At 41.8% G+C, this 15260-nt stretch overlaps 1 protein-coding gene across 7 annotated transcripts in view; it reads left to right on the top strand.

Annotated features, from left to right (window-relative positions):
• The window catches only part of LOC126918608 (cell adhesion molecule Dscam2-like), a 162501-nt gene that overhangs the window by 89045 nt on the left and 58196 nt on the right, over window positions 1–15260 (top strand). For all 7 annotated transcript variants that reach the window (XM_050726683.1, XM_050726679.1, XM_050726680.1 and 4 more), the window contains exons 6-10: window positions 2310–2553; window positions 3444–3648; window positions 12344–12640; window positions 13614–13724; window positions 13909–14067. In XM_050726683.1, the coding sequence (XP_050582640.1) occupies window positions 2310–2553; window positions 3444–3648; window positions 12344–12640; window positions 13614–13724; window positions 13909–14067 (1016 nt within the window). The remainder of the gene's footprint in view (window positions 1–2309; window positions 2554–3443; window positions 3649–12343; window positions 12641–13613; window positions 13725–13908; window positions 14068–15260) is intronic.

Genomic DNA, 15260 nt, shown 5'->3' with positions numbered 1-15260 from the left:
CGTAGCTTAGATCCTCAGTGATTCTTCCCAGCAACTAGTCGTTCGACGTTTTCTCCCTTGGACAGACCTGGATGATGATCTTGCGAGGTCACGTAGGATTTCGTTTCAGTTGAACGAAAATTGGAAGGAACTACGTCGACTAGCCTGTTTCTTTGTACCTTGTCGGATTCCCGTGTTTTTGTTTTTTGTTTTTTTTCGAAAATTGCCACCGAAATCGGGAACGTGGCTGGGTTCGATACAGTTTTTAGATTCACAGGTGAAAAAGTAAGTTTCTAAGAATAATATTTATCGCAGAACGCAAAGGTAAATGGTCGAATCGCGGCCATTTAAGGGAGCAAAATCAATATCGACCGCGACGAAAACTTTATTTTCCAAGCTTCGCTCGGTAAATATTGACGCTTCGCTCGCGCGCGTTTCGATGTAACGCAAATGTTTTCCTTCGTTTGCACACTGCTGCGCGGAGCAATCGTCAGGTGCCTAAAATCGCTGCGCGACTATTTCAAAACTTTTCGACATGTATCAACGATCTCAAGGCTCATAGGCTGAACGATGATTAGTCTTGGTTTTTGGATGTTGAAATTTTCCCGATATTACTCTGTACTTCGATGAGATCAAAGGTCGCTCGTGCTCGCGAAAGATCGATTCGATTATCCCATATCTGTGGAGACGCTTTAAATTCTCGCAGCTCGAAACGTTCCCGCGTTTCCTCTGCGTTTTCAGGAATTTGCATACGCTTCGCTTGCGAAAACGAACGAACATACGTATACGCGAGCCGTTCGTCTCCTTTATTTAAAGATACGCTGGTATTAACGATTTTCGTCCGTATCCGGTGCAGCAGAGGCGCAGTTTATCCAGCTGCTTGTTCAAGCGGGAGTGTTTTGAAAACGTGCCAGTACATCGGAGCGCATTGCATACGCTCTCGGCTTGTGCGAGGGTTTCTGTCGAATACAAAAAAAATGAGAGAGAGAAAGGGAGAGAGAGAGAGAGAGAGAGAGAGAGAGAGAGAGGAAGAGACAAGCAAAACGAGGGAGTGAACGTATGGCTGTAGCCGTGTAGCACAATTCACGGCCGTGCTGTGTGTATTCAGTCTTCCCAATGAAACAGTTGTTATTTTGTGGTTGGCGAGTGCACTAGAGAGATACACCGTTGGAATGGAAAGGCTTGGTCGGATAGCAAAGCAGTAATATCGCCCTCTGTCCGGTGCCAGTGCACTCTGGTATGCGCTGCTATTTTTGCTTCGCCACCGAGCTGAATCTTGAGCAGCGATCGAACGTAATGTAACGCTGTATCGTAGCGAGATGGCTGACTGGCTGAATGGCTGACTGCAACGATGCAATGTTACGATTCATCGAGTCCGACTAGTCAGTGAAGCGAGCGTACGCTCGAGTTGACAGTAGTATATCCCATTTGCTGTCAGACACGAAGGAGAATCTTGCGACGTGGTATGTCGTTGTTTCTCTTCTTTCAAAGTCTGTCGAACCACCGTTTCATAGCACAGACAGAACACGATGTTTCGCCCTTATAAATGGTAAAATTTAGCGTTATAACCACATGTGCGTTTTAAGAATAGTATCGCGATAATTTTTAGGCTATAATTTTCCCTAATATTACACAGTCCTCGTTCGCGAAATTAATATAAAGTGGTAGCCAAAGGCGCTTTATTTTAAGAGATAGACTAGACACGATATTTTCCTGTTATAATATGACAGAATTTAGCCGAGTAATCACATACTTTAAAAATAATGTCAGGAGACCGAGCTATACTTTTCTTCGATATAACGTCAAATAGTGTCTTATCAAGCTCTAGTTTAAACAGACTGGCAGGACACGATACTTCACTCTTATATGATAAAATTTAACGCGCCAACCGCGTATATATTTCAAGAATGTTACCACGAAACTGAGCTAAATTTTCCTCCGTATAACATTTCTCTATACCTAAAAATTTTCGTATCGCGAGACAGACAGGGCATAACATTTCGCTATATGACAAAATTTTACGTGCTAACCATGTGTATATCTAAAGCGGTATCGCAGGTCTATATTTTTCTTCAATAAGACTCGAAGAGGCGTCCAAGGTAACGTTCTCGAGGAAATTTACGTTAGTCCAACGATCGGATATCGATAGGATCTAAAATAGAATTTCGATCGTATCTGTGCGTCGTAACGCTGTCGTTTTATGATCCGCGGCAAAAATCGTGCACCGCTTTTCCTCTTTTCTTTGTCTCGAGATTCTTAGGCGAGAAACAACATCGATGCTCGTGCAAATGTACGGATACGCTTCTTTTCTTGTTCTCTTTTTGTCACAGGTGGTACTATAACAGGAACCAGAGGGAGGAGCCGGTGGAGGACTCGACCGGGCATTACGTTGTTCGAGACGGTTCGTTGATCATACAAGGCGTCCAGGAGAGCGACGCCGGCTCGTACATGTGCAGCGCTAGTAATTCGGAGGGCAGCGAATCTATGGAAGTGAGGTTAACGGTGTCTGCACCATTGAGCGTGCACGTTCAACCATCGATCCAGACCGTCGATCTTGGGAAAGCCGCTCATTTGGTAATTGATGATTTTCATGGTCGACTGCGATTTACGTGTACATTATTCCTATATCAGTCGATCAGAAGTCAAACTGATAAACTTGGTGATTTGAGAGAGTAAGGTATGATGAGATCTCTCGAGATAAAAGAGATAAAAGACAAGAAAAATGTTCAAACTTCGTTTTTTGAATTTGGATTTATGACATTTCTGTCATTTTCTTGCGATGAGTTTACTTACAAAAATAAGATGTTTATCTTTGAGAAATTTAACATATTCATGCACGTAAATAATAGAACGAAAGCAACGCGATTGATCAATTGTCTTCTAAGACATATTCATATACTGACTTCTGTTGCTGTTTTAATAGTTTTATTGAAGCAAATTTTTGTTTAACAGCGATGTTACGTTGTATGCAGAACAACAAGAGACATTGAATAAAATAGAATAGAATTCGATATATAACATTGACCCGCTAAATTCAAACTTCGAAGAAGCAAAATTTCACATACACAATCCTAATAATAACCATTACCGGTAACTGTGCCTGTCCTAACCCTGGAAGACAAAAGCGGCGTACGTAAGGCAAGTAGATCGCAATCTCCGTTCGCAAAGTTCATCTGTCGGTAAATTCTTCCCTCGCATCCAAGCCATTTGCCGCGATCCACGTTCCGGAGTAATCCGATTTTTACGAGGGGCACGGCGAAAAGGCGAAAGGTCTGATTTCAAGCTACGACGGCGTTCGCGTTTTGCCTCCTTCTTTCCGTGGCTTTCTCTCGCCATAGATGGCAATCTTGTTTTCGGAAGAAAGGAGAGAAAAGAAGCGCGGCAGATTCGAGGTCGATCCATACGGCGGCATCGGACACAGGCAACGTTTCTCATCAGCCTCTTTTCTCTAAACTGCTTTTCAGACGTGCAGCGCAAGTGGATTTCCGCAGACGGCGCTGTACTGGCTGAAGGACGGTCAGCCATTGAGGACGGGCGGTCGCATAAGGGCGGTTTCCAGGGAACGTATTTCCGTGATGGCGGTTGCAAGAGAGGACCGTGGCATGTACCAGTGCTTTGTGAGGAGCGAGTATGAAATGGCTCAAGGAATCGCGGAATTGCGGCTGGGCGGTGAGTCTTTGTTTGTTTAGCGTTTACGTACCTTATCGTATCATATACACACACAAACACGTTTTTGCTTGCTGGTTATCGTGTGCAACGAGAGCGGAAATGGAAGATGAGAAAGGATGGCCTGACCGATGGAACGTCGTTTCCTCGCTGGTAATCCCGCGTGAAACGGCGCGGATCGTTTTATTAAATCGTCGCCGAGCGTTCGAACGGATATTCAAGATTGCCCGTTTAATTCTGCCCGCATGCTACATAATCGTCTTTTTCTTCGCGACTCGGGCCAGCTACAGTTCTAGCTCCGCGTAATATCCATTATACCGTTTAAACGATTTTAAACAACCCTCGTTCTATCTATCCCTCTTAGCTTGCTCCTCCTGCGCTGGATAGAAACAGCTTAACGAACGTTCCGTGAAATGAAACATTTAAGACACTCAGAGGTACCATCTAATGACATCGCAACGTCAGCACAGCCGTAGCTTTCAATTGCACCGACACGATGTCTTCCTCATCTTGCTAGTAAAATTTACTTCCTCGTTAAATTTTCACGATGGATTTGCATTTCGTTTCGTCCTGATCACAGACTTTGAATCTGATCAACCGCGAGAAATCGAAAAACCTCTTGGTCCCGGGAAGGTTTCCCCTTCTACCCTTGCCATTTCCTCGTCTTTTTCCTTCGTTCGATTCGAGTTCACTATTCCTTGGTTGACGATGGAGCGGCCCAGCTACGATGTTTGAAAGACAGGCTCGTAGATGGAGGAACGACGAAATGGTGTGGGCTGCTACAGCATAAAGGGTGGCGGAGAAGGGATGGACCTGTTTGTCGAGCGAATGGTGCCGCGGTGATAGGTTGCTGGTGGTTAATGCAGTGGAACTCTTTCCCATACGATCCATTCCAGGTTTGCGTGCCACTCCATCGTAACGCGTTTTCCATCACGGAGCCGCACGGCTTTCCTCTGGGGAAGTACGTGCCATTTTTGCGCGAAAATGGCCACATCGGTTTCCCGATCGTGCCTCGCCACGGAAATCGCTGTTTACCACCCCGTTAATCGCGTTCTCAGCATATCGATCCTCATCGCTTTTAATTATTAAATTTCCATCGTCACGTACATTTTTCAGCTCATTTTCACTTCAGTCTTTGAATAATTTTTAATACGATAAGTCGATATATCAATGAAATTACAGATGAAGTATAATAAAATCTGGTTTATTTACACTTTGTTTGTACTGTAGCAGATAATTAGTATCGAATACCCACTACTCGAACTATGGATTAATTTCAGTAATTTTTATTAGAATATTCAGTTCATATAAAAAAATCGTATTTCTATAACGAATACATGTATTAATATATAGTAGCTGGTGAAAGTATTTGAACACATGCAATAGAAAAAATGAATAAATATACTATGTGTGCCGTATGAATCTCCTAGAGACCTTATTAATAATTAATATTTACAGTGTTCGTTCAGGTAAGCAAGATTCTACTTTTATGGAGTGTCGAACAAGTTAAATGAACGCGACATTTTATACATCCAATTCAGAGTTTCGGTTGATGCGACGATAGAACAGACCTTTGACTTCGTGACCTACAAAACGCTTTCTTCTTCTTGCATCCATATCCACAGCCGACAGTAAAGTGTGTCAAACGATTACAATCGACCGTTTGTGCCGTGACTGTCTCTCCCTCTTGGTCTCGAGATGCACCATCTACTCGACAACGCTTTGGTGCGGCGAAGCGCGATAGCGCGTTATTTCGATGTAAAACAGCCGGGGAACGAACCCAGTGGGTGCTGCTTTGTTTTTTCTCGCTTTACATTCACTTCCGCGTATCGGTTCTCGTCATATTTCGACCAACGCTCGCGATGCTTTTTCCATTATCCCGAACATCGAACGTTGTTCTCTGGACGATGGCAAGCGGAGAGAGTTACAGCCCCGAAGATTTCAATTAAAACACTTTTACCAAGGCAGATTGCCTTTGGCCTGCCCCGGGCTCGGTTACAGGAATAAAGTGTCCGCCGCGCTATTTCGCGCCTGGTGAGCTTCCTGTGCCCGTGGTAGGAGGCATCGCTTCATCCTGTTCCATATCGTTTCGCGGCTATCGTTCCACGTTTCGAAGCCCGCTGCCTCTCGTAACGTATTTTCCGTCGTGAGCGTTGCTACGCCGCGGGCATCACGCGCTATTTTTGCGCGAAAATGGCCTCGTTTGCTGTCCGCCCGTTCAACGGTTCATCCCAGCGTGCTACATTAATGCCCTATCGAGAACCACGCAATACTCGAATTTTCCAGGAAATACAATCAAGCCAATTCTCCATACCTCGATTTCCTCTTCTTTCTCTCTCCTTTTTTTTCATTTATCCGCGATTTCGTTCAAACAAACGCGAGAACAAGCTTCATTTCGGTTCAGATCTTTCAAAATAGACGATTCAGGGGCTACGATTTCTATCTTTCCTTACTTTCTGTAATAGATTGGATCGGTTCATTTCTCCATTATTTAGACACTTTTGGATACCGTCTCACTCCTATTTTTCTCAAATATTAATCGATAATTAACTTTGAACGATTTTAGATCCCAAGTCATTCCTGCACATGATAATTTACCAACTAATAATGTGTATTGGTAAATCGACTTACTGTACAACTAGGTTAGAATTAAGTTGATCAATAGGCTTAAATTATAAATGTATCTTTTACAATTTTATAATTTTTCGTCAAATAGAATAATCGGATCGATTTCTAAAATTTATTTGTATGACCGCATTTATTTCGTTACGGCACTACTTAACATGTATTCTGCAGCGGTATTTATTACTACTAGCTCTAACGTGTGACTCGTAAAATTTCTTTATTTAACAAAATTACTTCAATTGTAGAAGACTCTGCTGCACCAACAAACTTTCTGCTTCATCTAACGAATCACAGATCATCACCAGTACACATTTGGATTCACTCAAGATCTCAAACAACACCGAAACAAATTCAAACTCGATCTCGTATTCTTATATATCATATCCTTACAAGATTCGGACCTTCAAGCAGATTCGCAGAAAATCTCGAACACGGACTCGAAGATTCTCACAAGATGCGGATTAACTAAAACATTAAAAACGTAAAACGTCGCTTATTCGGTAAACTTGCCGGCGCAATTTTGTGTAGGTAAAATTTAATTTTATAATAGCATCGCTTCGAACAATGAAAGTCAATTCAGATATTTTCTACGGTACAGCAGAAGCTAATTATTCTCTATTCTTCTGACGTTTTATTCTAAAGGTTGTTGAAACAATCTGTACGACGTTGAAAAGTTACCGCGTACTTTCTTCGTCATTAACCACACGGGCTAACTTCGATGGCTGTTGAAACATGAAATTTTCTTTCTCTCGGACGAAAGAACGTTAGTTTCAGTTTGACTGACGGTGGTCGAACGATACAATGGCTGGGCTCTCGAACCACGGTCCGTTTTCTTTCTTTCACGATTCAATAATCCATCCTGGTCGAGTATCAGAGAGAAGTGAAACTATTTCCTTTCTCACCACGTAGCCGCTGCCCCATTACGGTGGGGGTAATTGAAGAGACGAAGTAGAGTAGGTAGCCGATGGCGGGGCGCCACAGAAACAAGAACAGGAGCAAACAACGGTAATGGATTCAACCTTTGAACGCTTCACCCGCAATTGCATCGGGCTACAATAACTTGCCGTGGCCGTCAGGTAGCCGCGCTAAGCGACTTTTCATTAGCTTTAACGACGCTACGATTGCGCGTTATTTCTTCGACGTTCGCCACCGCTCGTAAGGTTCAAAAGACGCTAAGTTTGGTTATTTTTCTTATAGAACAAACCGTAATCGATTTCGTTTACGTTGGAATTATTAAACCTGTCAAAATCTTCTAGTTTCAGAGTCTTCTTGCATAGTAATTTATTAACCAATAATATTAGCAAATTGAGAAGTTGTGGAAGTTTCTCTTTTACAATTTACAATTTATTTGCCTATATGTATATAATATAGGATAATTAAGTGACTTGTAATTTATAGAATTTATTTGTAGAATTTTATTTGGTTTGTCACCAAACTTAATGTTGTTATGCAAGAGAATTTATTAATTCTTTTGTACGTTTTATTCCTTTTTTTTCAATGTTTGTATAGATTGATATCTTGAAAAACCGCTAGTCACGTTCAATATAGTAGCACCTGTGAAGAAAATCGATGTCATGACAGGATGGATATAAAAGTTGAAAGAAGTAATATTAATAACCTGTAACTTGCAACACGTAAAAGTTCATTGATAGTGTTAAATCAATCTTCTTACAATTACTAAAAGGATATACATATAATTTTCGCGATAGTAAAGTTGACTTGTAATCAGGCAAAAATATGTTATATATTAAGTCGATGATTCCAGTAGTAATGACACGAAAATTGAAAGAAATCCACGATCAAGAACATTAAAAAATTACACATAATTTTCATCCCTTTGTTATATCAGTTCAATTAATCTCATTAATCCTACATAATATGACATACTTAATTACATACATATAGAAAGTTGATAATTTTTAGGGTCTCGTAGATCACATTCACTCGACGATTAAACAAGGAAAAGAAATTCGCTGTCAAAGAGGCAAGAGAAATTCACCAAAAAAAATTTCTTCCGCTCTAATAGAACTCGAGCATACCAATTTTAACCTTCGTCCACTGCGAACGAATCTGCTCGAAAATGAACGTGCCGAGATCGTCCGGACCGTTTTTCCGATTGACCGACCAACAGCGTGACGCGTGTCGATTTTCGATGTGTGGAAAAATTTGATGTATCCCATTAGCTGCTGTTGGAATTCTTGCCGGTCGCATGATTTCTAAGCTGCAGGGCACATAGTGTACATTAGGTGGGGATTGCCCGCAGCACGATGGGATAGTTAGTACCGCCACCCTGGATTTGCATACGCTAACGAGATTCCTGCGGTTTTGCCAATGCTTTGCATGCCAGCCAAGCACGATCTCGCTCCAGCCTGCAGCTCTGGCTGCGTCTATTTATTATGCGTCATAGATACGTTAGGAGGAAGAGGGCACGTCAGCCATGCGAGGAAACGAGATAGAGATCAGAATAGAGTACACAGGAGAGAGACACCCAGCATCGTGTTGGCAGTTACCGCAAGTAGTCGCGTTCTCAAGAAGCGAATGCCGCGCTTCGTTCGTTCTATTAAGCATGCCGTACTACTTTGTTGGAAAATTCACGTATCAGAAACCACGTTTCCTACAATTGTTTCGCTTCCGATGTATATCGAAGTCAAGTTTCCGAGAAAATGCTTATCGGCATATATAATAAGGAAATGTCCTTATTTCGAACCTTATCGAGTTAAGCTTATATTCAATATATTAGACAATTTTATATTATATAGGATATGCATAGTCACAGAATTTCTGAGCGATATTTATAGACAGAGTATTATTATTTCTGTTTATATTAAACGTCAACTCAATTGCATCGGTCAATCGTATATTGTAGTATGTGACACGTCGTATAACAAACGAACTCAAGTTTCAGCTACGTGTTATTCGTTCAATCGTTGTGTCAATCGTTACACAATTCTTATTCAAATCCTGTTGCGTAACTTTCGGTGGGAACATCTGTCTTATCGTCCAGACCTATTACCATGAGATTTTCATATGTTTGTATGGAGATATATGTATAAGGTTGGAAATTGTTCAACCACGTAAAAGATGTTTCTCAACGAATGCTCGCGTTTGCCAAGAAACTATGTTAGGAACTAGTAGTTGTATGTAAGTTTATCCTAGCAAACAAAAATACTTTTTCCATTCACTTATAGCTACTTTTCTTTACAAATATCTTTTTGTTTTATTGAGATCATTTGGTGGTAGTATTACGAATATACCGCAATCTGCCACAGGCAACTAGACCGTAATTTTATTGGAAATTAAACGGTCGAAACGAAATTTGGCTAATGACTCGCGAGAGATATATTTCGTTCGACCAGATTGGATGGCCATTACGAATATAATAAGAACAACTCACGATACGAAAGTTCGGAGAGAAAAGGCTGGACTTTAAATCAAGCCCGGAAACCGGAGAAATTTGTTCTCCCCTAAACGGAGAGGGCGGGAAATGAAGTTTCTCTACGAGTCGAGCCGCCCTCCGCAGATTTTTAATTTAAATTGCAACCAGCGGCTAGGAGGTACGCTCGCTAGAGTACTGGTTATATTTGGCGACAGCCTCGGCTATTATTTACACGGCGATTCTCGTTTTCTTTCCAGGCGAACGATAAACAAGCGGTCTACCCTGTTAACGTTTCATTAACATCAACCTCGTTCGCTGAACCAGCGCTTTCACCGCACGAAAGTGTCTTGTATTACGGGCGAGAAACGTGTTGATCGTTGGGATTAAGCTTACCAACGAGATTTCGGAAATACTTGATAAATTTTCCGCAGAAAGAAATTTTTTTGTGGAAAAGATCGCCAAGAAATGATTAAAGTTGTTGACTTGTTTAATTCGTATAATTTTATAATAAATACGAAACTCGGGGAAAGTATAATGAAAGGATGGGCTTGCTGGAACGTTTCTTTCGAGTCTGAGTAAACAGGCAACCCCGAAGCAGGACGCTTTTAAAGATTATTCCAGGCTCAAGGAAACCTGGAACGCAAAGTTGTACGTGCAGCCAGTTTCGAAGGCGAAATAATGAGGCGGACTAATTGGACAGGCGTAATTGTTAATTTACTAATAGCTTCCTTGGGTAGGCAGTCTTTTAATTATACGCCGTGTTCCCGTGTCGCCGTGATTTCGAATTTTCATTACCAAATTCCCCTCTGCCACCTCGGTGAAACACGACCATCGTTTTCTGCAAACGCTTCGCGTCAAACGTCGTTGTGCTTGAAATTTCGTTGATAAAACATCGTTGCAAATTATCAAGCCGTATAATTTACTTTGATCTTCGCCACATATATACGTATATGTGCTTGAAAAGTTAGCGAAACATCTCGGAAAAAAGTTAAGGACATCTTAGCATCAGATAGACGACGAATGACACAGACTTGCTTGAAAAAAAAGAAAAAAGAGAAGGATGGGGAGATTGACAAGAAACGGACGCAAAGTTTCTAAGCTGATGTTTTTCTTGCGAGAGTTTTGACACTTAGTAACACTGAGAATCGTGGACGATGTCGACTTCGGAGGAGACGTCGAAGTTGCTACGTGTAGCAGGGGCGTGCAAGAATCAAGGTATGCATACGAAAAGTTGGAGGAAAGTCGGCTGTTATTTCGTAGTCGACGTGCTCGCGCTTATGAAGTTCATGAATTCATTACCAGCAAGGCTCGTTACGAGCGGCGGCACGTTCATTTAGAGCCCTTCTGGAACTGGAACGCATGCTTGCGAACGCGTCGCGGTTATTTTCAATGTTTCTTCGTTAAGTTGCGCTGCTCTTAATCTCCGAGTCCCATTTATCTTCAGGCCAATTATTTAACACAAAATCTTGTTGCTTATTAAAATCCACATAATGAAAAGGGATAGGATGACCGAGCGTCAGGTTAGAAGGGCATCGAGATTATTCCACGTGTGTCCAGACGCGATGTTTTGTCGATCTACGACGCAGACATCGAACAGTCTGGAGGTTAACCGATTCGGACAGTTTCGATATTGGATTTTTCCGTCATAGTTAGAACGGCGGTTCTTCTCGCGGCACAACGACGCGTCATAGTAGCTATAACAGTGACCCAATTTCGGTGAGTGGCCGAGTCAAAAATCCATTTGAGCCGGTGCATAGCCGGAACTTGGAATTTATGTTATATCTTTCAAAAATTTCTCGATTTTTAGTCGTCTTCATCCGTATACTATGACAAACTATATCATTGTCATTACGCACTCTGTTAATTTTCTACCGAATCTTTCTACCTGTTCCTCCTATTCTTGCGCTATTTTCCTTACGATTTTGCACGATCCTAAACAATGTTATTTGAATCGATGAACGGGAAAGAAATATTTTTGGACACAAATTACGTTAAATTAAGATAATTTATTATCTTGGCGTAGAACAGGTAAATGGAGAATCTTTTTAATAAAGTAATATTATAGCCTAGGAAGATATTGTATAAATCCCTCTGCCAGCTTTTACTATTTTATTTTTTCCTCTTACTTTTTACCTTCGAGGATTTATTTTTGCTCCCGCGCAGACGTTCCGTAATTAATCCGCACTGACTTTGCCTAGACTATCTAATCTCGCCGTTCTCCCAAAGTTTCTACGAATCATTAATACGCACCTACTTTATCCGTCACTTGCGTACTAGATAAAAATGATCGGAAATAATCCTAGTATCATTCTACAATTCTAATCCACGTTTCGCTTTTCTATATAATACAAATTTAATCCGAATAGGATCGGAAGTTAGGCCCCGGCGACGAGGGTAGAGCGAAGATCGAGCAGCCAGTCTACCAGGTAAATAAATAGCCGGATATTAGCGAAGTGGTAGTAGCTGCGGGGGGCAGAAGCAGGTGGTAATTAGCGAAGGAGAATCCAGGTTCGATCGGAAGCCAGGGTGGGACGAGGTAGGACGATCGTTCGGACAGATTACGGTTGGAGAGAAGAAGATAGAAATCGGGGGTGAAAAGACGAGGAAAGGATGGCTGAGAGGGAAAGCCGTGAGTCGGTGTGCTGGTATTTCGATGCTTCGAGGTATGTGTAATCCGAGCATAACGTCTGTTAACAGAGATCGCGCCGCAGCTGGTCTACAGGTTTATCGAACAGACAATGCAGACCGGTCCATCGGTTTCTCTGAAATGCAGCGCCGCGGGTAATCCCACGCCGCAAATTTCCTGGCTGCTGGATGGATTTCCGCTTCCGCAAAACGACAGACTCCTGATTGGCCAGTACGTGACCGTGTACGGGGACGTAATATCCCACGTGAACATCTCGTCGGTGAAGTCCGAAGATGGGGGAGAGTACGAGTGCATCGCGAGCAGCCGCGCTGGCGAGGCGAGTCACTCGGCGAAACTCAATATTTACGGTGAGTACTCCGTAGGAGTAAGAGCTCAGAGGAAGAGAGTGAGAGGGTAAAGACTGTTAAGGAGAAGAATCGCCGGCCGGTGTCGATTGAAATTGACTGGAAACCCCAGGGAATATTATGTTTTCTCTTTTTCTCTCACTGTTCCTTTCTCCCTTTACTCTTTACTCACTCTCTCTCTCTCTCTAGGTTCTTTCCTTCTTCGTCTATCTTTCGCACTCGCGTAGCTCGAATCGATCACCAGGAATATCGGCTCGATGGGATCCTTTGTCATTAACCACCACCCTTGGAGCGGTGGTTTCTGTTAATTAAAAACTGCCTTGTAGCTTTTGTTTTATCAGCGGATTTACGCTGGTTGCGAATCGTTCCGCTTGTCGGACGAAGATGAAAACCTTGTACACCCTGTGAAACTCACAAGATTTCCCCATTCAAACAAGTTTTATGAACTTGTTCGTAGATACGAGGGCGAATCAAAAAATAGAAGTAAAAGAAATCGCAACTGGAAAAAACTGACGCGATGCAACATGCTGATGAGTAGTTGGTCTGAGCAGAGTGCAACGCTTGTTGGTTTTTCAGTAGCAACCACGAAGCACTGCGCGTTCGTAGGTCCACCAAAAAGGTTCTCTTTCTAACTTCTCTCGCCGAATAGAATATACACGATATTTTCTCATTCTTTATCATATTAATGATAAATAAATCTTATGACAAGTTTGACTAATTTCGTCCAAAGTGCAAAACTGTGTTTTCAGTCTGTCGAAACTTAGATAAATCTAATAACTGTACGTTTTTATATTACGCTTTATATTTTGATTTGTGCCTGTACTTCGTAGATACCCTGTATTATGGTACACGTTTTAAATTGCAAGTCTTATATATACTTCATGACACTCGATGGGAACGTGGAGAAGCATCGATGTCGCGTCAGAGGGAGAATCGCTCGAAGCGAAATATATGTTTCGTTGCTTGTCAATCGCAGGTTTGCCATATGTCAGGCCCATGTCGACGGTTTCGGCGGTTGCTGGGAAACAGTTTCACATCAAATGCCCGGTCGCTGGTTATCCCATCGAATCGATCGTTTGGGAGAAAGGTGAGTATTAATATGTCCTCCTATCTTCCACATATGCAATCTTTCATTTGAAAAATGCATCCATATATCCGTTATACATCGAGCAATCGAAGTGGAGTCAGTAAATTCTCGACGGACTGGCTTGAATTCATTTGGAATTCCAATTGCGATTACGAGGCAAATTGATCGATCACGTTGTTACCAGACGGAGTAAGGCTGCCTACGAACATGAGACAGAGGGTTGCGAACGGTAGCTTGTTCATCGATACGGTGCAACGAGCCGCCGATCAAGGCACGTACACGTGTACCGCCAGGAACAAGCATAACTTCACCTCTCAACGTTCAGTCGAAGTGCGCGTTCTAGGTGAGTGAACTGAAAGCAAATATTTTCCGATACCGGTCTCTTTTGCAGGCTTCACAAGACAGGACGATTTAATTTGCCTCAGTATCTGAACTCTACTGGTCACGTGCGGTACACCCATTCATTTTCATTCCTACGTCTATGCTTCGTGTTTGCGAAGTTTTGATGGAGTACATGTAGACGTAGTCGTGGAGACTTTTAACGTTAACACTTTTATATTATCTTCCATGTGTATCTTCCCTTAAATTCTCCTTCTTTTTTATTTTCTCTTATAATTACACTGCTATCCATAAATATTTGGACTCCTGTTGCACTTGGAGCGAAATATCGATGTTTTAATCACATCTTCGATATTACGGTAGGAGAACTTTCTTCTACTGTTAATTCTTCATCCCTAGCCATAACTGGGATCAAACATACTGTCAGATACAGACCGAAATTACGAATATACCTGGGTCGTTCTACATACAAATTTTTTAGAATGTCGTTAGGGATGCACATTTCAGTCGCTCTAAAATTCCAATATCGAACAGACACAGCCGTTTAATTCAAATGTATCCGCAATATCAATTTGCATTGGTCTCAAATTATTTCTCTTTTACTTGTAATAATTAATATTAATTATCATTTTCATCAATATGTACTAATTGTATACGACTAACCGAGACAAAATTCGTGGCCCAAATTCTGTAATGGAGTTTCGTTTGAAATATAGTTTGTGTCATTTCCAATAATTTGAAAACGTCCAAATACTTATGGACAGTGCGACATGAATATCAAATCTTAGATATCAAAAATTTGCAAAAGTAAATCGTCAATTGTACGAAACAATTTATAATACAAAGGAAGGGGAATAAACAATTTCTGCGTGACCGGGTACCATATGTGACCATTAGAGATGTCAAAGAACGATTATCAACGAATAATCGCAGCAGTGACATACCAAAAGTTATGTCATCTCTTTGTTTGATATATTCTGTCCTCCCATAACATCCTCCCCCCAGGCATCCCCTCCGTAATTTTCTGCCCCGGCGGCAATCGCATATTAATTACAATTCGTGTATGCATAACATCCCGGCGTGTTTGATGCGTGCCGCCAAATTTACCTTCACACAAAATGTTTCTGTATTAGGTTTACGGAGGAAATTCCGTGTACTCCATTGTTCATCGCTGGCTGGGATTAGTTAACGCGAGCC

The sequence above is a fragment of the Bombus affinis genome, chromosome 7 (assembly GCF_024516045.1).
Source record: "Bombus affinis isolate iyBomAffi1 chromosome 7, iyBomAffi1.2, whole genome shotgun sequence".
Lineage (NCBI taxonomy): Eukaryota > Metazoa > Arthropoda > Insecta > Hymenoptera > Apidae > Bombus > Bombus affinis.
This window is presented reverse-complemented; position numbering and strand designations above follow the sequence as displayed.